The 21,713-nt window shown below is 35.3% G+C and overlaps 2 protein-coding genes and 1 pseudogene across 4 annotated transcripts; all 3 read left to right on the plus strand.

The window, feature by feature from the left end:
* Positions 1-555: 555 nt before the first annotated feature.
* On the plus strand, positions 556-4,448 carry LOC142610074 (protein REVEILLE 8-like). Of its 3 annotated transcripts, none has more exons than XM_075781783.1 (9): positions 556-829; positions 1,078-1,135; positions 1,252-1,375; positions 1,484-1,645; positions 1,764-1,841; positions 1,948-2,057; positions 2,608-2,667; positions 3,915-4,014; positions 4,100-4,448. In XM_075781783.1, the coding sequence occupies exons 1-8, from the start codon at positions 672-674 to the stop codon at positions 4,008-4,010; spliced, it is 846 nt and encodes a 281-aa protein (XP_075637898.1). In that variant the 5' UTR covers positions 556-671; the 3' UTR covers positions 4,011-4,014; positions 4,100-4,448. The 3 variants fall into 3 exon arrangements, 2 of the variants coding, with proteins under 2 accessions (XP_075637898.1, XP_075637899.1); XR_012839760.1 differs by having other exon boundaries at positions 597-829; positions 2,608-3,087; positions 3,791-4,014; XM_075781784.1 differs by having other exon boundaries at positions 597-829; positions 1,544-1,645.
* A 3,551-nt stretch (positions 4,449-7,999) lies between these two features.
* On the plus strand, positions 8,000-9,883 carry LOC142610073 (mediator of RNA polymerase II transcription subunit 4). Its single transcript, XM_075781782.1, has 2 exons — positions 8,000-8,181; positions 8,470-9,883. The coding sequence occupies exon 2, from the start codon at positions 8,482-8,484 to the stop codon at positions 9,718-9,720; it is 1,239 nt and encodes a 412-aa protein (XP_075637897.1). The 5' UTR covers positions 8,000-8,181; positions 8,470-8,481; the 3' UTR covers positions 9,721-9,883.
* Positions 9,884-10,653: 770 nt separating this feature from the next.
* LOC142610072 (putative E3 ubiquitin ligase SUD1) lies at positions 10,654-17,848 on the plus strand (annotated as a pseudogene).
* The last annotated feature ends 3,865 nt before the right edge of the window (positions 17,849-21,713 follow it).

Genomic DNA, 21,713 nt, shown 5'->3' on the forward strand with positions numbered 1-21,713 from the left:
TATATCTACAATAATTTTACAATAAATTTTAAGTGACAAATTGTTATAGGTTGTTATTAATAGGACAAAAAAGTAATTTCAATAGTAAATTTAAATTATAGGCAATAACACCTACCCACTTATAATTTGTTGTGAAAATATTGTGAACGTAATATTTTTTTATATGTAGAGTCTGTTTGGGATCCACTTATTTTGCTAAAACAGAAAACTTTTTGTTGAAAATATTATAGATAAAAGTAAATGTTAGTTAAAATAGTAGAGTAGGATTTATTAATAGTACCAAGAAATATAATAAAACTCATAAAAGTACAAAAAATAAGCTAAATAATAAAATAAATTGACAAAAAAATAATTTAGCAAAACATACACGAACTCATTCCTACTTTTATAATTTTAATCATATTGGTTTGTTTATTTATTTTTTTTGGTGGTATACTAAATAATTTTGAAGAATTTAAGGTTATGTTTTTTTATATTGGATTTTAAGGTCATATTGGTCATTTGTTTGGTCGACAACTTCACACGAGGAATTCACGTCGACAAGACGATGAAATCGGCGTAGTATATGAGCGGTCTCAAATAACTCACCGCATATACACACATTGTAGCCCGCCACAAGTTTTACTTCTCGCTCTCTCTCTTCTCTCTCTCTTCCATGCTCAATTTTCAACATGAATTCACAGCCTACTCAGAATCCTCAATCCATGGCGACCTCGTCAACACCCACTGATAGCTCAGGGAAGAAGGTGAGGAAGCCCTATACTATTACCAAGTCCAGAGAAAGCTGGACTGAAGAAGAGCACGACAAGTTCCTTGAAGCACTTCAACTGTTAGTTCTTTTTTCTGTCTTTTTTCTTGGTTCAAAGTGAATGAAGTACTTTCGGGAACTATAACCCAATAACCGTACTTAATTTGCTTTGATTCTCAAGCTGACATGTCTTTTCAATACTCTTTTTTTATGTTGTTTCAACCAGTTAAACTGAATGAACAGTATATTTTGTTTGACTAGGACTCCTTAGATTTTTGCAATGCATTTTCTTTATTTATTTTAGAAACAAATTGGTTTTCTTTATACAGGTTTGATCGTGACTGGAAAAAAATTGAAGATTTTGTGGGTTCAAAGACAGTGATTCAGGTTCAAGCACATTGAATTGCCCCTTGTGGGTGTGGCTTCATTTTTTGTTATTCGATGTCTTCTTTATTGGGGATCCACTATTTGTTACTAAAGTAGTTCATTTTTTGCTTTTGCAGATTCGAAGTCATGCCCAAAAATACTTCTTGAAAGTTCAAAAGAATGGTACAGTAGCACATGTACCTCCTCCTCGCCCGAAGCGAAAGGCTACTCATCCTTATCCACAAAAGGCATCCAAAAATGGTGTGGCAATCTTTTGGATAATTAATGACTTGTGTTCGTTACAAATGTTTATATAAATTTTGAGTTTTTTTTTTTGACATTCTCACATTTAATTTATTGGATTGGCAGTTTTGATGCCACTACAAGGATCATTGGCTTATCCTTCTTCGATAAATAATCTTACATCAGGATATTCTCCGTGGGATGAAACTTCCATGATGATAAATGCTTCATCAAGCCAAATGGTGTCATCATCACAAGATGATTTTACTAGTCTTCACGGAATCGAAGGCATGGATACTCTCCTTTCTGTGTTAGTTTCTTTGTGATATAATAGTGGTAGCTAGACTAGCTATATTCAAGGGAAATTTCCAAAAACTTGTTTTGACATGCAACGTTACTGATTCAGCTGATATCGCATCGAAGGGGGTAGCACGGCTTAGTAATAGTATACAAAAGCAAGGGAAACAAGCTCCAGTCCTCCATGGTAATCTTCTAGACCTTGGTTAATTTACTCTTTGATTCACTTGCCTCAAAGTTAAAATGGAATATGAAAAATTGATGGGTGGGTTTTCCTTGACCCTGTTTTGCAGGTTTGCCAGACTTTTCTGAAGTGTATGGCTTCATTGGGAGCGTTTTTGATCCAGAGATTGATGGCCATGTGCAGAAGCTCAAGGAAATGGATCCAATAAATTTTGAAACTGTGAGTTGAATGAAACTTATTTTCAGTTTTAACAATTTACATTGTTAGCGGATTGCTAAGATTATTTCATCATAAGCCAGGTCACTAAGCTGCATCATCATATGATATTTGTGGAAATAACTCTTCTTCTCTTTTTTTTTTGGGGGGGGGGGGGGGGGGGGTGTTGGGTACTTGTTGAGCCGAAGCGCAAGAGATAATTTTTTAATTCTTACCATATGATGATCTGAATCAGAGTTTATTGGTGGCTAGTGGTAAATAGTTTTTTTAGTCCAAGTCTGCAATGATGCCTTAGATTTTTTGGAAACGTAATGGATATATGTGTTTTCCTACTGCAGGAACATAGTATACAATTCATGTTCGGGCCATATAAAGGAATTTTTCTATTCTATAAGACTCACGAATTGGCACAAAATGAAATTGTTAATATGTAATGTTCCCCCCTCCCCCACTTTCCAAAAAGAAAAGAGAAAAAGAAGCCCGAAAATTTTTTTTTTCTTATTTAATATGCCGTGTTGTGTTGTGTTCATAATACACTTAGTGACTTGTGCAGGTTTTGTTGTTGATGAGAAACCTCACCGTTAACTTGTCTAGCCCTGATTTTGAGCCAATTGTAAGTAAATATTTTTGTTACTCTTAACTATAACTTTTGTGGCACTTATCTCCGTTATCTGTTATTTTCTAGTTATGCAGATATTCTCCAGCCTCAATTCAGTTTATCTTCAGAATTGTGTGCTTTTGATATTTTGCTTAACTTCAGTAAAAAATAGTTCAAATTATTACTCTGCCCTGTTTGCTTCCAGTAATGGTTTTTGTTGATGGAAGGATTCTACAAAATCATAATACAGAATTGCAAACTCTGTGTAATGATAAATGGTAGTGGAATCCAATGTTATAATTGTAATTTTTGCTGAATCTCAAAGTTCACAGTGCTCTTTTGTTTTTTATGCTTTTACAAACAAATGGAACACATCACCTATATGATGGAATATTTTATAAATAATGGAAAATATTTGCACCATTTTGCTATTAGGTGAGAGGGTTTGCACATATGGGTTGTTCATATGTATTTTTCCAGAACTGTTCTCATTATTGAGAGAAATGTAAAAGCAGTGTAGAAATAGAAAACAATTAGTACTATATAATATCTTAAGTTATGTGAATGACTGCATCAGAATTTAAAAAAAAAATTCCCACCGGACTTGCTTCTAGTATCTGCATGATATGATTGCAGAAATATACCCCCAACACATTTTTTGGAAGGAGAAAAGCACTTGAAAATTTTTATTGGTCAGGTTCTGACCACTGATCTGCAAGTGTTAATACATATACTGCGTGAAGAATTCTACTCTAGATTATTCAAAAATAGAAAATAAAATTCAACAGTCAACTGAACTCAACATAGGTCAAATATGGAATATAACACCTTTTGGAGAACAATTTAGACATTCATTTATTTGGGTTGATTCTTTGAGAAAGAAAACCAGGAGATTATGATTTGCCGTTAGAATGCTCTGGGGATATCACATGATTTTACTGAAACCCAATATATTTGATAGGAAATCTAACCACTTTAGAAATTCTCAACAGTCTAACAAGAATTGCATTTAGAAGCAACCACTACTGGCAAGCCCCCTTTCAATCTCAATGCGTTCTCCTTTAATATATTGAATGCTGTTATAGTCTGTATTAGTTTATTTAAGACATTGTTTTGAGCTGAAGAAAAATCAATCAAGGATGGTTATTTGATTCTCAGCAAAACAGATTTTTATCTAGTTCTTGTTCCTTATACCTGAACAATAATGGAATTCTTGAACAATTGTTCAGTAATCCTGACTAGTTGATTTATTGATGGTTCAGAGGAGCGTCCTGTCATCATATGATGTTAATTCCAAAACAGTAGGGTTAACTGCTGGATTTGTTGCCGAGAAGCAGACCAGTGATCTATCCTGTTGAACTGGTTAGTTCTTACAATTTACAGATATTATGTGCTTTTCTTAATTGATACTTTTAGTTACTTAACTCGTGATATCTCCCCCTCACAGAACTAGGTGCTATTTAGATGGGATTTTTCTGTTTTCTTAGCTGGCTTCATCAAATGCAAGCGTGTAATAGTGGTTATTGCAACAATATGCTTTGAAGTCTGCAAGTTCAAGAATCTAACTATGTAGTTCTAGATAGTGTGTTAAGTCGTGCTGAATGAAGAGAAGTTTCAACTAATCTTCAAGGTTCACAGGGATCTATATGCACGGTGGCCTTGATGGGAAATATAGTTATTATTCTTGCTATTCCATTAGTTTGGCCTTCAACCAAACCAGTCTGTATATCTTGTAATCTTGTAAGATCTTTTTGGTGGTAGTTTAATATTGTATGTAAGAAAATATTTCTCATGTGTAAGTTTGTCTCTAGAGCAGTACAACTACAAGAAATTATATATTTATATATATATATATATATATATATATATATTGATTTTATTTTTCATCCATGGAGTCTTAGTTATTTATGCAGGCTAAAGTTGCTTTTTGCTTCATTTGATTAGTGCTTATGAGCACATATGGTCAATCCATCACTAAGCGCAATGGTGATTTTTAATTCAAAAGGATATGATGAGGGCCACGAGGCTTTGTTGAGTTGTACTGCAAGAATACTGTAAAAATATATTTCCCGTACAAAATAATTTACTTTATGATGATAAAGCTAAGTGACATTACTTTGTCCACATCAACTATTGGATATTAACCAATCCAGAGGATCTTTAATCCAATCCATATTGAAAAGTCATCATGTTACACTCCAAAAAGAAATTAATTGGTCTTTTCAAAAAAAAAAAAGAAAAAAAAGAAATTAATTGGTGTGCTAATCTATTCTCATTCTGTTGTACAGTAATAAAAATTTCAAGCTCTTGATTTCATTCTTCTACGTATTATTATTGTTAATATCAAATAGTTCCCATCAGAATAGTGTCTACTTGCATCTTACTGGTAATCAATTAATCATGACATTTACCTCTTCTGCATCTCCTTCAACTATACATAATTCGTTTCTTCTCTAGTTTAATACACTCTCAGATTGCTAGCATCTCCTTAATCTTTGCAATGAGCACATTTAGCCACCCCAACCAAAAGTTTTCTTCATCCGGAAGACAATGGCAACTCCACCAATTTTTCTTTCTTTATTCTAAAACACCACCAATATTTTCCTTTTATTCTCCCTTGTTCATGAGGGATGAGGCTGCCACTTAGTGTGTACACTTCCATCTCTTTTGTTGATACTTAAATTTTTTTTATATACTCTTGTGAATTTGCTTTTGTATATTTGCAACTTGTATAGGCTATTCTCTCAATTTGATTGAATTCAACCTCGTTTCGAGCCTTCCATGTTTACCGTATTACAAAGGCTGTCGATATTATTTTCTCTCTATTTTCCACATCTTTCCAATCATCCATTCATCTCCTCTATAATTGTTTAGAACAGTTTTCTTTACAATTAACCGGGCGATTATCTTGGCAAGTTGATTGAAATATACACAATGTTAGAGTGGAGAGTGATTTCAAAATTTTCATTGATGCAGTCAAAACTCCCAAGCAGCGTATCCCAAAGACTGCTTAATTTTGGGTAAATCATGATTGTAATAAGTTTGCTCAAGTTTTGGCCAGATGAGTTCCTAAGAACTCTATATTTAGTTTTTTTATTTTTTTATTTTATTTTTGTAATGAAGCATATGCCCCCTATGATTTATTTTTCATAATTTTTTTTTAAGTCTTCTTTATATTTATATATATTAACTTGAATTGGGGAGTAACTAAAACAACATCATTTTTGCAAAGTTGCACTATCTAAAAATATGAAGTTCTGTAAAACTTTATATATATATATATTCTCTTAAAAAAAACAAGTTTAAATTAAATACGACCTGATATAAATGTTTACACCATCCAATAATACAACCTTAGATTAGTTCAAATAGAAGAATAGGAATTACTGCTCTCAATCATTTCAATTAAACTAATCTAAAAAACTCAATTTTTACTACTTTAACAAATAGACATATATAATGTCTATTTGGGAACAACTTATTTAGTTAAAATTGAAAACTTGTGGCTGAAAGTACTGTAAATAAAGTAAAAAGTTAGTTGAAATAGTAAGAACTAGGCATGTCCACGGGTCGATCCGGGTCGGGTTAGTGTCCAACTCGGAGCCGACCCGATTCGTTCAGATCTGTCATTTCTGGACTCGCCATTGACTAGTGAAAGGAGTCAATTCGGGTTGTCGAACCTCCTCAGATACCAGTTGGTCCTTAGTCAAAGTTGAAACTTTCGGAACTATGCTAGATTTTGCCGTAATCCACTAGATTTGGCAGAGATCGGGCCGAATTTGTCGAGATTTGGTTGGATCTCGAAGAGATCAGGCTGAATCTTGATGAGATCTCGTTGTATCGCAATGAGATCTCAGTGGATCTTGAAGAGATCAGGCCAAATCTTGATGAGATCTTGTTGGATCTCAAAGAGACTAGGTCGGATCTCGACAAATCGGACTAAAACGATTGGTGAAACACTCCCATTGGTGGAGAACGACTACTTTTTTGATGTAAATACAGTTGGGTCGGTTGAGAATTAGTTTGCCATGCTCGGACCTGTCAACCGACCCGCCGGTCTCGAGCTTTGGGGATAGAGACTCGTCACTAGCGTCAAGTTGGGTGGTTTTTGGGCCGAGTTAGGCGAGTTGGTTGGGTACCAAGTCTGGTTGGACACTCCTAAATAGAACTTATAAATAGTATCAAAAAGTAAAATAAGACTCATAAATAATAACAAAAATAAACTAAATAGTAAAAAAACTATTCACTATATTGCAAGAGATTAACTTCGGTCAGGTGTAAAAGTGAGGTTTTACGCCACCAATGAATAAACGACAAATCATCACTTTGCTGAAAAATCAATACACATTAGAACACAGAATCATAACTTAATTAAACCTTACAATCCTCAACATGAATACACGACATACCTGAAGAGCTAAATGCCTAAACCCCAAATCTCATTTCCTCCTCTCCTCTTAGCACCGGAGCTCCACCCCGCCACATACGCCGCTGCACACGTCGTTTCCGGAGTTAGGGCTGCCGCACCGAACCTCAAGGTGTGTTCTTTTATGATTTGTTATTTCCTCAAATTTTGGATTTCGAAATTTTAATGGGTTTGGGTTTTTTTTTTGGATATCAATCACTTGTGTACGGGACGCTATTCATTCGCGGGCCCAATACTCACTAAAGCCCATCCCAACAGTGCCACGTACATAAAGCCCACGAATGGCCGGGGTTCGCGTTTGAGAATTGTCACGTTTGAAGATCACTCGTGCAACCGGGCTTATGGGTACCGTCCAGATGATTCTCGGCACCCAATTTCGGATAAAAGGAACACCAGCGACAGGCTGTAAATGCAAAACCCCGTCCGTTCGGAGAATATGACCGCCCGTAAATCTAGTATAAGCTATGGGAACACTCCCGCTGAGCAGTACAACCATCGATGGAACCAGTTTCAGTGCCACTCTCACCCCTAACTAAACCTCCACTTAAGCTTAACAGAATTGGACCCCTTTTTCCACTCACCAGAGGAATAATCATGGCCACCCCACTAAGTATGACTATAAATAAGCAGGGACGACTCAGTTGGAGGGGTTGGCAATTCCAGAGCGGAAAGACTAAAGAAAGTAATACTGATCATCCCTAAGGGCAAAAGGGGAGGGAAGAACCAGGAAACATGGCAGCCGAGCATAGCGCCACCCGTGGTAGGAAATTCATAAGCCTACTATACAAATAGATTGTGAACCCAAATTCATCTTAGGCCTATTGGCCTTACTTTGGCACACTAACCGCACCGAACCAAATTCATCTTGTTGCAAATCCTAACCACAGTCTCAAATCTCAATATTTATTTTTCTCTCTAAAAATAAATTAATATATTTTTTTCCACTTGCACAGCAACACGGCGGCAACACTCTTTTGGCACCACCTTCAACAACCAAACCCATCTCCAAAGTTCCTTTGATTCAGACTCTCTCTCTCTCTGAGTTTTCGTTTCCTTCTTCTTCGTAAACCTTCGCTCGTGTGAAATTCCCCGCACGTTTTCAGGTTCGCTCTAAAGGTTTTCTCTCCCGAATTCGATTCACTAATAATTACAGTCATTGATTTCTTTTTCATTCAATTAATATTAGAAATTTTGTATATTCCAATTGAACTAGAATTTAATTTCTCAGAAAACTAAGGTTTTTCTAGGGTTTTGCTGGCTATGCTAATACCCACTTAGGAAAAATTAAAAATTTCCATACTATGCAATTACTATGTTAACATTCTTCAAATTCCTGGGTTAGTATTTGTTTGAATTGAAGTAGAAATCAAAGAAAGAAAATTTTTTTATAGGTTAAAAAAAAAATGCTTCAATCTCCAGCAAGGCTAGGGCTTACAAACCCAAATTCACCTTCACTTCAAAACCCTACTCCACCAAAAATCACCCATCACCCAAATCACCAGCTCCAACCTTCTTCCAATCTCTCATCATCAACCACAACTCCCACTATCTCCACCACCACCACCACCACTTCTTCAACTCTTCTCTCTCTCCTCCCACCTCTCCCTAGAGCCCAAACCCTTCTCCTCCAAATGGCTTCTTTAGCCTCCAAACTCTTCGAGGTCTCGCCTAATCGCTCCATCTGGCTCACCGCATTTCGTGGCTCTCTCCCTACTTTTCTCTCCCCTCAAACCCAAACCACCCCGCTCGAGTCCTCCCCTTCTACTGCCAAAGAAATCCACTCCCTTTTCACTGTCCTCCAAACCCAGCTCTTCGAAGCTGTTGCGGAGCTTCAAGAGATTCTTGATCTCCAGGATGCTAAGAAGAAAGTTGCCCGTGAAATCCAGTCCAAGGATTCTTCGCTTCTCGCGTTTGCTAATAAGCTGAAAGATGCTGAGCGTGTTCTTGATATTCTTGTTGATGATTACTCTGATTATCGCCGCCCCAAAAGAGCGAAATTAGAGGAGGATGAGAGCATGGAGGAGGAGGAGGATGATTCTTCTTCTTGTACTACCACTGTTGCATCTAAGCTGAAGTTGTCGGATATTTTATCGTATGCCCATAAGATAAGCTACACGACCTTTGCACCACCTGAGTTTGGTGCTGGGCAGGCTCCCCTTCGTGGTGCTCTCCCGCCTGCACCACAAGAAGAGCAAATGCGTGCTTCGCAGCTTTACAATTTTGCTGACCTTGATGTTGGTTTACCTAAAGTGGACGAAAGCAAGGAGAAAACAATTGAAGCTATTGTTGAGCCCCCAGCTTCACAGCCAGCAGATGCCAATCCACTTGCAAATCTAACTGGTCTGCTTCCTCCAAACATCACTGTTCCATCTGGCTGGAAACCTGGGATGCCTGTGGAATTGCCCGTTAATTTGCCAATGCCCCCACCTGGATGGAAGCCTGGGGACCCTGTGCCATTGTCTGTGCTTGAGTCTCTTCCTGTTCCTAGGGCTGACGAGCAACAAATGCGTGGGCCCCTTGCTCCTCAACATAAGCCACCTGGGCCAATACAGGTTCGGCATGTTGAGCTGGATATTCTGGATCAAGATGATGATAGCAGTGATTATAGCAGTGAAGAGGCCAGCTCTGAAGATGAAGATTGACTGTCAAGAGGCTGTGCTTTAAGTTATTAATATTTTCCAAGTAGAATAGGTGAGTGTACTTTTCAATTGAGTTCATTTTACATTTGAACAAATTGTAATGTTCTGATGTAGTCACACTATTCTGTTTTTATTTTAACGCACATGTGGTTGTTTTGTTGCCTAATTTTATTGTCCATATGCATATCTTTGACTTTAGCTCAGTCCAACAAGCTAAAAAGTATAGACTTCCCCTGTCATTCCTAAAAAAAATGAAGATCTGTTTCATTTTGATTTTCGTGTACTGAATAGTGAGTTCTAAGTTAATGCTGTTTGTGGGGGAAGTTGCTATCACTTGTTGAAAAGTTGTTTTACCTTATATAGTTTAAGAAAATGTAGTCATCTTTGAGTATAATGCTAGTTGTACTTGGTCACAAATCTGATTTCTACTTGGAGTCTAAGCTGAGTTGGAAGCAACTCATTCCATATCAAGAAGCCCTAGTCAGTATTGCCAATCCTTTGAATGTGAGAAGCATGCTAAAGGACTATATGTCATGCTAAATTCTCATAATTCTGTGGGAATAACGTTATAGGTTATTATTTTTTGAAGTTTTCTTTCAATTTAATTAACCTTGAAGGTTATGTTGAAGTAAATATTAGGGACAGGAAAGAAGCCAATAATTGGTAACTTTTCACTAATTACACATTGGATTTATATGTGAGATTAAATGAGTGACTCAAAGTTGTCAAGATCATCCTGTCATTGGTGCGTAAGTCCAACTGTAAACTTTGTGAGAGTTGCACAAATTGAAAAGAGTACAACACAATAGTATTTAAAGATTAAATTTGGATATATTTACGGGTTGCCAATAAATAAAATCTTGGGAAGGCAAGAAACATGTGCAGTATGGGAAGTATGTGAGAGTATTCATCAAACAAGGTTGTTTGGGATGAAAAAAAAAAAGAAGATAAGAAAGGTTATCAATAAGAAAATAAGATGTATTTAAGTAATGGACATGTTGGCTGGAAACTTCTACTGATTTGAGGATGGGAAAGGTTATTTTCCTTTGCAATTGACTTATTTGGGGGCCAGCACGGATTAGTAACAGTATACCAAAGCAAGGGAAATAAGCTCCAGTCCTCCATGGTAATCTTCTAGACCTTGGTTAATTTATTCTTTGATTCACTTGCCTAAGTTAAAATGGAATAAAAAAAATTGAAGGGTGGGTTATCTTTGAATATGTTTTGCAGTTTTGCCAGATTTTTCTTAAGCGTATGGCTTCATTGGGAGCGTTTTTGATCCAGAGACTGAGGGCCACGTTCAGAAGCTCAAGGAAATGGATCCCATAAATTTTGAAACTGTGAGTTGAATGAAACCTATTTTCAGTTTTAACAATTTACATTGTCAGCAGATGGCTAAGATTATTTCATTATCAGCAGGTCACTAAGATGCATCATCATATGATATTTGTGGAAATAACTCTTAATTTTTGGAGAGAGGGGGGTGGGGTCGGGTACTTGTTGAGCCAAAGTGCAACTGGGGGGATAAGTTTTTGTTTGTTACCATATAAATCAGAGGACCTGGTTTATTGGTGGCTAGTGGTAAATGGTTATTTTAGTCAAATTCTGCAATGATGCCTTAGATTTTACGGAAACATTATGTATAAACATGTTTTCCTCCTGCAGGAGCATAGTATACAATTCATGCTCGTGCCATATAAAGGAGTTGTTCTATTCTATAAGACTCTCACGTATTGGCACAAAATGAAATTATTAATTCCCCCTCCCCCCACTTTTCAAAAAGAAAAGAGAAAAAGAAGTACAAACCTTTTATATTCTTATTTAAGATGTCATGTTGTGTTCATAATACACTTGGTGACTTGTGCAGGTTTTGTTGTTGATGAGAAACCTCACTGTTAACTTGTCTAGCCATGATTTTAAGCCAATTGTAAGTAAATATTTTTTTGTTACTCTTTTGTGACACTTATCCCAGATATCATAATACATATTTGCGAACTCTATGTAATGATATGTGGTAGTGGAATCCAGTGTTATACTTGTATATTTTTCTGAATCTCAAAGTTTGCATAATTTTTTTATCTTTATTACTTTTACAAACAAATGGAACACATTATGTGTATGATGGAAAATTTTTATAAATGACAGAAAATATTTGCATCATTTGGCTATTAGGTGATAGGGTTTGCGCATATGGGTTGTTCATATGTATTTTTCCCGAACTGTTCTCATTATTGAGAGAAATGTAAAAAAGGCGTAGAAATAGAGAATAATTAGTACTATTTAATATCTTAAGTTCTAAAATATGTGAATGACTGCATCAGAATTTTTTTTAAAAAATTCCCACTGGACTTGCTTCTATTATCTGCATGATATGATTGCAGAAATAAACCCCAAAGATTTCCTCTTAAGATATAAACCTGACCAGGTGGACCTCTCAATCATCCAACACATTTTTTGGAAGGAGAAAAGCACTTGAAAATCTTCCTAGGTCAGGTTCTGACCACTGATCTGCTAGTGTATAATACATAAACTGCTTGAAGAATTATACTCTAGATTATTCAAAAATAGAAAATAAAATTCAACAATCAACTGAACTCAGCGTAGGTCATATATGGAATATAACACCTATTGAAGAACAATTAAGACATATTTAATTGGATCGTTTCTTTGAGAAAGAAAATCAGGAGATTGTGATTTGCCATTAGAATACTCTGGGGATATCACATGATTTTACTGAAACCCAATATATTAGATAGGAAATCTAACCTCTTTAGAAATTGTCCACAGTCTAACAAGAATTGCATTTAGAAGCAACCACAACTGGATCAAGCCCCCTTTCAATGTCAATGCGTTCTCCTTTAATATATTGAATGCTGTAATAGTCTGTCTTAGTTTATTTGAGACTTTGTTTTGAGCTGGAGAAGAATCAATCAAGGATGGTTATTTGAATCTCAGCAAAACAGATTTTCATCTAGTTGCTCTTCCTTATATACCTGAACAATAATGGAATTCTTGAACAATTGTTCAGTAACCTTGACCGGTTGATTTATTGGTGGTTCAGAGGAACGTCCTGTCGTCATATGATGTCAATTCCAAAACACACCTTCTGGATATGGCGGTTGGCTTTTGTAAGGAGTTTTGGTGAAGCGCAGAGATTATTTCTAAGTCATTTATCCACTATGGTTATCCTTACTGATTGTCTGCATGGGTTCCTACTTTCTGTTAGCATTGTGTTTATTTTTCTGGGTGCCACCTCTTTGAGGGATTACTTCAGGCATTTACGGGAACTTGGAGGGCAGGATGCTGAGAGAGAAGATGAAGGGGACAGAAATGGTGCTCATGCTGCAAGAAGACCTCCTGGACAAGCTAATAGGAATAATGCAGGTGATGGAATTGGTGAAGATGTGGGTGGAGCACAAGGGATTGCAGGAGCTGGTCAATTGATAAGGAGGAATGCAGAAAATGTTGCTGCTCGGTGGGAGATGCAGGCAGCTCGTCTTGAAGCTCATGTTGAACAGATGTTTGATGGTTTGGATGATGCTGATGGTGCAGAGGATGTGCCTTTTGATGAGCTTGTTGGCATGCAGGGCCCTGTTTTTCATTTAGTAGAAAATGCATTCACTGTAAGTTTATTGTTTCTCTTTTGTTCTTCTTCTGATCAATTCTTGTTACAATACCTATTCTGCCATTTAGTTTCCAATCTATTATGCTTTTGCAGCTCACTTACCCTTTGAATATATATTTGGCTAATAGTTTTATATGCTGGAAAGTTTCTTTTTAGTATGTGCTGGCAGTCATATTAAAGGACTGTGCCGTTTTTGTTGGTTAGTGTGAGTTACAACTTTAAGTTTTCTGTTTAATATTCTTTTTAAGAATTAAACATGAAATAAGTAAGCCATTCAATTTAGGAGCTGTCTTAATCTTACATGGATCATTGAGTATGTTGTTAGATTTTTGAACTTAATTGGGTAAGGGACTAGGGCTCTTAGTCAATCTACCAACGGGGGATTGTAGGTAGTGGTCTGATGGGTTTACAAATATGTAAGATCGCTCCACAATTGCTATAATAGACACAGCGTCTGTAGTTCAATTGAAGTTTCCATTCATTACTGCTCCTTTTTAATGTTATGGAATTCTGCTCACTTTATCACTGCCCTACCCCACCCTGCTTTGCTGTACGGATACAAGTGATACAACAGGGGAAGACGGTTTAATATGAGACTCTTCTACAATAGACATGCACATGCACATGCCAATGCACATGCGCATGCGCACTCACACACGTATATATTTATATGAATAGGGGGGGTAATGTCTTACATGTCTAATACCCAACATAACCCAGTAAACACACTGGTATGTTACTATCGCTATGTTTGATGCTGCATAACTTGGTAAATGTATCACATAATGCATCTATGTGTGGAGTGGCTTTAAATAGGATATAACTACATGAGGAAGTATGCTATGGATACTGCATTATTTGAGTTTACAATATACAATCATCCCATCTTGCATACCGGTGAGACTGAATCTGTAATATGGTTTCACATGCAATTATATGGTGGTTGATTATATTGGAAAGGAATGGAGAGGAGCAAGCCCCCAGGTGCATAGAAGTGGGATTGCTTGCTGCCCCTTATACATTTACAATTGAGTCATATCTTACACATTAGTGGGAAAGTAGGGCAGCTATTAAGTTAGTGGACTCCATACCCTTATATATGAGATCCTATCATATATTCTACCACTATATATATTGCTTTCATCATTGTATTTGACTGACATAATTATGATGTGAATTTATGTGTTTTAACTTACTGTGTCTTTTAGTCCATTACCAAAAAAAACTAAAGTCAATTTTCTCTCCTGTTTTTGGTTGGTTTATGAGTGGTCCTATGCCTTCTGCAGGTTCTGGCAAGCAATATGATATTCCTTGGTGTTGTGATCTTTATGCCTTTTTCGTTAGGCCAGATAATACTCTATTATGTATCTTGGCTTTTCTCCACCGCTAGTGGTCCAGTTTTGTCAACAGTCATACCTCTTACTGACACTGCCCTCTCCTTAGCAAATACTACTTTGAAGAATGCGTTAACTGCTGTTACAAATTTGTCATCTGAAAGCCAAGAAAATGGTATGGTTGGCCAGGTTGTGGAAATGTTGAAGGGCAACTTTAGTGGTCTAAATGAAGTATCAAACAATATTAGTTCCCCCGCTTTCAGCAGATCTCTTGAAAGGGGCAGCTATTGGAGCATTACGGCTTTCGGATGTTACAACTCTTGCCATTGGATACATGTTTATTTTTTCTCTAGTTTTCTTCTACCTTGCCATTGTTGCGATTATCTGGTACACTAAGGGTGTGCCTTTGACTTTGGGGAGGTTTTATGGTATTGCTTCTATAGCAGAAGCAATTCCATCTCTCTTCAGGCAGTTTTTGGCAGCAATGAAGCATTTGATGACCATGATAAAGGTTGCTTTCCTTCTTGTCATTGAACTTGGGGTGTTTCCTTTGATGTGTGGATGGTGGTTAGATGTATGTACTATAAGGATGTTTGGAAAGTCAATGGCTCAAAGAGTTCAATTCTTCTCAGCTTCTCCTTTAGTGAGCTCATTGGTTCATTGGGCTGTAGGAATCGTTTATATGTTACAGATAAGCATTTTCATCAGCCTTCTTAGAGGGGTATTCTTCTTTGCCTTCATATCATATCATTGCAATGATTTCTGTACCATTTTTCCTGATATGTTAATGATCTGATGGATTATTATTTGCTTGCTATTGTCAGGTTTTGTGTGATGGAGTGTTGTACTTTCTTCGAGATCCTGCTGATCCAAACTACAATCCTTTCCGTGATTTGATTGATGATCCTGTGCACAAGCATGCTTGCAGGGTTCTGTATAAGAAATTAAATATATTGATTTTATTTTTCTGCCATGGAACCTTAGGTATTTATGCAGTGCAAATGAAAAGAAGTAATTTGGCAGTCCTATTTTTCTTTATTGTGCCAGGTGCTTATTGCAAACCATCTCAGGTTGATTATTAGGTTCTTTTTTCCTGTTTTTATCACTTAGTGCTGGTGCTGATTCTGAGTTTCGAACCCTTTGATTCTTCTTCTTTTGTTTCTCTTTTTACTTCTCAAACACATGTTCCCTTGAGACTTCATTGTCCTGCATCACTATGAGTGCACATTGGAACTGCAAGATGATAGTTATGTAGCATCTGTACTGCTAACTCCATATGTGACATATGCATTTTGGATATTGTTAAGCATGGTTATATAATTTCAGAATTGCTTAATAGACATAAGCAGAGTGGAATTGCATAGGGGTTTAGGTTCGTTTTGGCACATCAGGTGATGCTGTATACACACAAACAAACATGTATGCATCTTGAATGCTTTATCTGCAATGTTCTACAGTTTCACTTTTTCAGGTATTACAAGTGATCTGGATACCTTCTTATTAAGCCAAGAGCGCTTGTTTCACTTTATTCAAATGTGCTTATTTTGGTATTACTTATGTTGCCCATGTCTAATTAATTCTGGACTGTTAGATGACTTCATGAATCATGATCTAATTAAGTTTTGTAATAAGAAGCCAGTTTTACATTGTTACTTTCTATTCTGCTAATTGTAGATGTGAACTAGTAGATTGGGGCTCAAAGTTATTAGCAAATATTGTGGTTTGTCACTGTTCTATAATTTATACCTTTTCATTTTGTCTCCAATTTTGTTATTTAGATTTGCCTTTCAACACATCATGGACGTTTCTTTCCAAGTACAGGGGAGTAAAAGCATCAAATTAATTCAAATTTTTGAGGCGGCAAGTTTGCTCATGATGTTGTGAAGTTGAGGAAGAAACCTTCACAATTTTCACTTCCTGGCGCGCGAATATTGCTGCAATTGAATTTGGTTGTATGACTACGAGAGTTCTCTAGTTGTTTTACATTGACTGTCCCAAGGATCGGCCAATCATTTTTTTAGCAAAAAGAAATGTTTTGCCTGTTCCCCACTCAAGGCTTAGTTGGAAACCCACACTATAACAAAGGCATATCATATTATCACTACTCTTCATTGTGACTTTATACTCTTAATTGGAATTCAAATGATTGATTTATGTTGAAAGTTGTCATTTATAAGCAGTTGTGTCATTGTCACTTGTGTTCTTGGGCGATCATTTGCCCGTGTTTGCATGTTATGGATTGGTGCCAATAGATACCAATTATAAACAGTCAGTGTCATTGTCACTGTCACTTGCGTTCTTGGGAGCATTTGCGGTGTTTGCATATTATGTATTAGTGCCAATAGATTCTGATTATAAGTAGTTCAGACTTATTGTTCCAAGGCTGTTGAGTGGATATATATATATGTGTGTGTGTGTGTGTGTGTGTGTGTGTGTGTGTGTTCAGATTATAGTATCCTTTTAAGTGTGTTAATCTGTCATCAAAGCTATATTTTGTTAAAATCCTAACTGCTTTTACTTTACCCTCTTATCTTTAGTTTATCTTTTAAACTACATTATGTATTATACAGTTTTGAAAGCATTAACAGTAGGGATACCAAGACAAGGCGGGTTTTAACATGAGACTTGATTTGTTTGACAAAAAAGTATGACTATTAGTCCAAGGCGGAAGATTATTCTGTAAATGATCAAATAGAGGCTTACATTGCTTTTTCAAGTCCTTATAAAAGTTAACAATATAGTTTAGGGACCCAAGGAATCTTTTTAGTTGAGTTTTATCAATAATGATATTGGAAACTTATCAACAAACTGAATTCCTAAACATTTTTTATGGTTCAGGTATCAGATTCCCAGTTAAAGTTAAAGTTGTTTTGATTCCCTATTGGAGGTATGGTTCCTGCTCTGGTTGCTCCCCACGGAGAATAAATTCCCTCCAGAGGAGAATCTTGTTGGCCTGCGATTAATAGTAAAAAAATCAATTTTACTGTTCACTATTCACTGTTTAAATAGTATTTTATTTTGCCTATAAAGGGTGATGTCCCTTTCATAAAAAGATATCAGAAAATTTTTCTAGTTTTAAAATCCTTTTTAGTTTCCAGATTGCTATTGAAGCTTGTAACATTTCCTTTTCTAGTTCCAACCCTTGTGACTACTATGAGTGATGAGATTTGAGTTAGGGTTATGAGTTATGATTATTAAGTTATAAAAACTGAGTCATGTCTAAACCAAATGGGCCCTTTATGGTTCCTGTTTCAGATTCCCTGTTAAAGTTAAAAGTTGTTTTAATTCCTTGTTGAAGGTATGATTTCTGCTCTGGCTACCCCTTATGGAGAATAAATTCCCTCTAGAAAGCATATGAGGAAAATCTTGCCGGCCTGCAATGACTAGTAAAAAAGTCAATTTTATTATTCACTATTCACTATTTTAATAATATTTTATTTTGCCTATAAAGGGGGATGTCCCTTCCATAAGAGGACATCAGAAAATTTTTCTAGTTTTAAAATCTTTTTTAATTTCTAAATTGCTATTGAAGCTTGTAACCTTTCCTTTTCTAGTTCCAACTCTTGTGACTACTATTATCCTTTTCAAGCATTGTAACTACTATTCTGTAAGTGTTTTAATCTGTTATCAAAGCTATATTTTGTTAAAATCCTAACTGTTTTTACTTTACCCTTTTATCTTTAGTTTATCTTTTACACTCTACATTACGTATTATATTGTTTTGAAAGCATTAACAGTATATATATATAAATTCCTGAAGGGATGTTGCATTATGAGATTTTACTCCAGAAGATGTGCCTTCATGCATTACAAAAGGGTATCCCGCTGGGAACCTTTCGTCTTGAGGAAAGTCCTGTGCAGGTGCTTTCCCTTTGTCCCTCTTCTCTACCGAAGAAGTCATAATATTTCACTTAGTAGTGGTAGTATTAAATCTTACTTTGTCCTGCCAAGTAAGGGAGATGATGTTAAGCCAGTTGGCTATAGTTAATAGTATGATAGAATATTTTTTGGAAAAGTAAGAGTAAATAGTATCAATAAAATTCTTTTGAAAAGTATGAGTAAATAGTATCATTAGAATTCTTTTGAAAAGGTCAATAGTAATATATATTGGTTGTGTCGGACAATGAGTGTTAGGATGACAATGATTGTGGTGGAGAATATTGTGGTAAGAGTGTTGGAGAATATTATTGTAGGAAGATAACATGCTATGGACAATTTTGGACCAAAGCAAAGACTTGGTCAAAAGCATAATGCAAATAATGCTTTTTTGAGTTTTAGCATCCGTAGGAATCATAGGAAATCCTTTGGTGAAGATATACCTTTCACTAGGGATTTTGTCATCATGCAAGTAGTCAACAAGAGAGATATCCATATTATCAGGGTATCTATCATTCATTAGGACACTGTGACAATCGGCAATTATTGTTGGCAGTAAATGTTATATATATATATAGACACACACACACACACACACACACTCCACTCATTCTATTAAAGCTGCTTTGATTCCTTGATAAAAGATCAACTCTTGCGCTAGTTGTTCCCCACGGGGTATGATTCCTCTCCAGACAACACAGCATGGTTGACCTACTATGAATAGTCAACAAAGTTAATTTTACTATTCACTATTCACTGTCTAAATAGTGTTTTATTTTGCTTATAAAAGGGATGTCCCTTTTAAGTTAGAGTTTGAACTTAATTTTCTTAGTTTCGAATTCCCTATAGTTTCTAAGCTACCTCTAGAAGGTCCTACGCTTGAAACCCTTTTCCAATTCCAACTCAAATCTTTGTATCTACTATTACTTCTTGTAAGTTTTTTAATCTATTATTCATAGAAAATGCATATTTATAATAAAGTCTTCCATATTAAAATAATAACAGTAGGTATTTTAACAAAATATGTGCATATTTGTGTGTGTGTGTGAGTGAAAGAGAGAGAGACTAAAGATAAAATTATTATCTGAGTAATGCTACAGATATAAACTATTTTACAGTAATTTTATAAACTGCTAATGTGACATTAGCATTTTCCAAATAGTTGTTGGTAAATAAAAGAGAAAGGATATGTCTACCACATTTTTACAACAAATCTTAAGTGACAAGTTGTTACAAGTTGTTATTATTGGGGCAAAAAATTAATCTTAGTGTTAGGTTTAAATTTGAACTAATAACAATTGACCGTCTGTGATTTATTGTGAAAATGTTGTAAAAGTGTTGTGGACGCAGCATCTCTCTAAATAAAGATGTCATATTAATAGTGTTTCAAGATTATAACTAGTAAGAATTTGTTACATCAATAGTTTATAAAAAATTTATAAAATAGTTTATAAATCTAGCATTACTCTTATTAATTTAGTCCTTTGTTTCCTGGGACAAATAGCTTGGAAATTTTTTCAACAATTAGTGTTGCTATTTTGAATAAGGTAATAAAATTGGTGCGTTAACTTTGGTAGACACTGTTTCAATTATGTATATAATATTATATTAGTCCTTTAACCTCTGCAATGTAAAAATAAATAAATGAATATATAATGCTTATTTATTAATTAATAAATATCATATGCTATATAATAATTATTTTTTTTATGTTTATAATAAAAATTTGATCTTGGAAGTCTCGATTGCTTTAAGTAGCTACTTTCTTTTTATGGTAAGTACTTACAATCTCATTGTCTCAAGTGGGATGATTTTGAGTTAGTCCTGAATTTTATGGAAATAAAATTGGCTCTAAACATATTTAGAGCTATCTTGCTTTAAATTATAATATGACGATTAAAGAAATTATCTATATAGTTTAAGTTATATGACTATTTTAACGAGCCATGCGGCTTATTTAAATAATAACACTCTTTTTGTTCAATAATGATGTTTTCTAGAAAATAAGTCATTTTTCAAGAAGCATTTTCTATAAAATTATCTCATTTTTCAATGTTTGGTAGCAATTTTAAATGAGTTGAAAAACAAACTCCTAACTTCCCTTATTTAGTTTTTTGTGAGATAGAGTTGTTTTTCAAAAAAATTTAATGGAAATCAATCTCTAAAAATAAGCCATACTTTTTATGTTGATCAAAGATAATTTTTCTTTGACTCATTTTTTTTTATGCTACCAAACACTGAAAAATAAGGAAAACTATTTTTACACAAAGTTTTTCATTGAAACAAATAGAGTATAAGTATGAATAATCTTATAAAAAAAATCAAGTAATGGGTTAGAAAAGATAGCTGCAAATATGTTTAAAGCCAAATTTTAATTAGTTTTAATTAAAACCACACAATTCTGTTTATGTTTGAGTTTAGTGTCATATATTTTATTTACAACCGGTCCCAAAACCAACCGAAAATTGGTGAATTATAATAGGTTGAGGGCTAGTGTAAAATGCAGTCATTTTATAACGAGTAAATCCAACACATATACGCATTGGAGTGTCCTCTGCTGGTGGCAGTTGTACTGGATTCCAGATATAGTGAAACTTGGGCAGGAATAGTTAGGGTGTTCTTCATAATCTCTCTTGAAATTTTCTCTTTTTAGTGGGCTGGGCTACACCTTGATCCATGTGGAATGCTTTGCCCACTAAGGCTCGGCTTGGGCCTTCAAAAGGCATGTCCGGACCTCATGATTTTTCCCCCAAACAATCCATTGGGCTTGGAATTGAGCATTTTCTGCAGACTCTTATTTTTGTAAATATCATGTTTTTTTGTGTGGAAATAATTCAGCCCATGAGCTCAATTCGTGCGGTGTAGAAATAATTTTGGATAAACTTATGTTTTTAGATGAAATTTGAATCATTTTGGGCCAAGTAAGAACTGAACTCAAAACCCCAAGAACAAAAACCAAAATAATAATAATAATAATAATAAACAAAACAAGCTCCAAGCTGACCAAGCCCAATAGTAAAACGTATGAAAAAGGAGGTCAAGATCCCAAAAAAAAAAAAACTTTTTATTTTTATTTTTACTATCAATTTGAATTATTTTAAGGGCGTGGTTTCTGTCCAGTGTCTCCAATGTACTGTATCCACTACGATTATGACATATGT

This window comes from Castanea sativa, chromosome 9, assembly GCF_040712315.1.
Source record: "Castanea sativa cultivar Marrone di Chiusa Pesio chromosome 9, ASM4071231v1".
NCBI classification, from domain to species: Eukaryota; Viridiplantae; Streptophyta; class Magnoliopsida; order Fagales; family Fagaceae; genus Castanea; species Castanea sativa.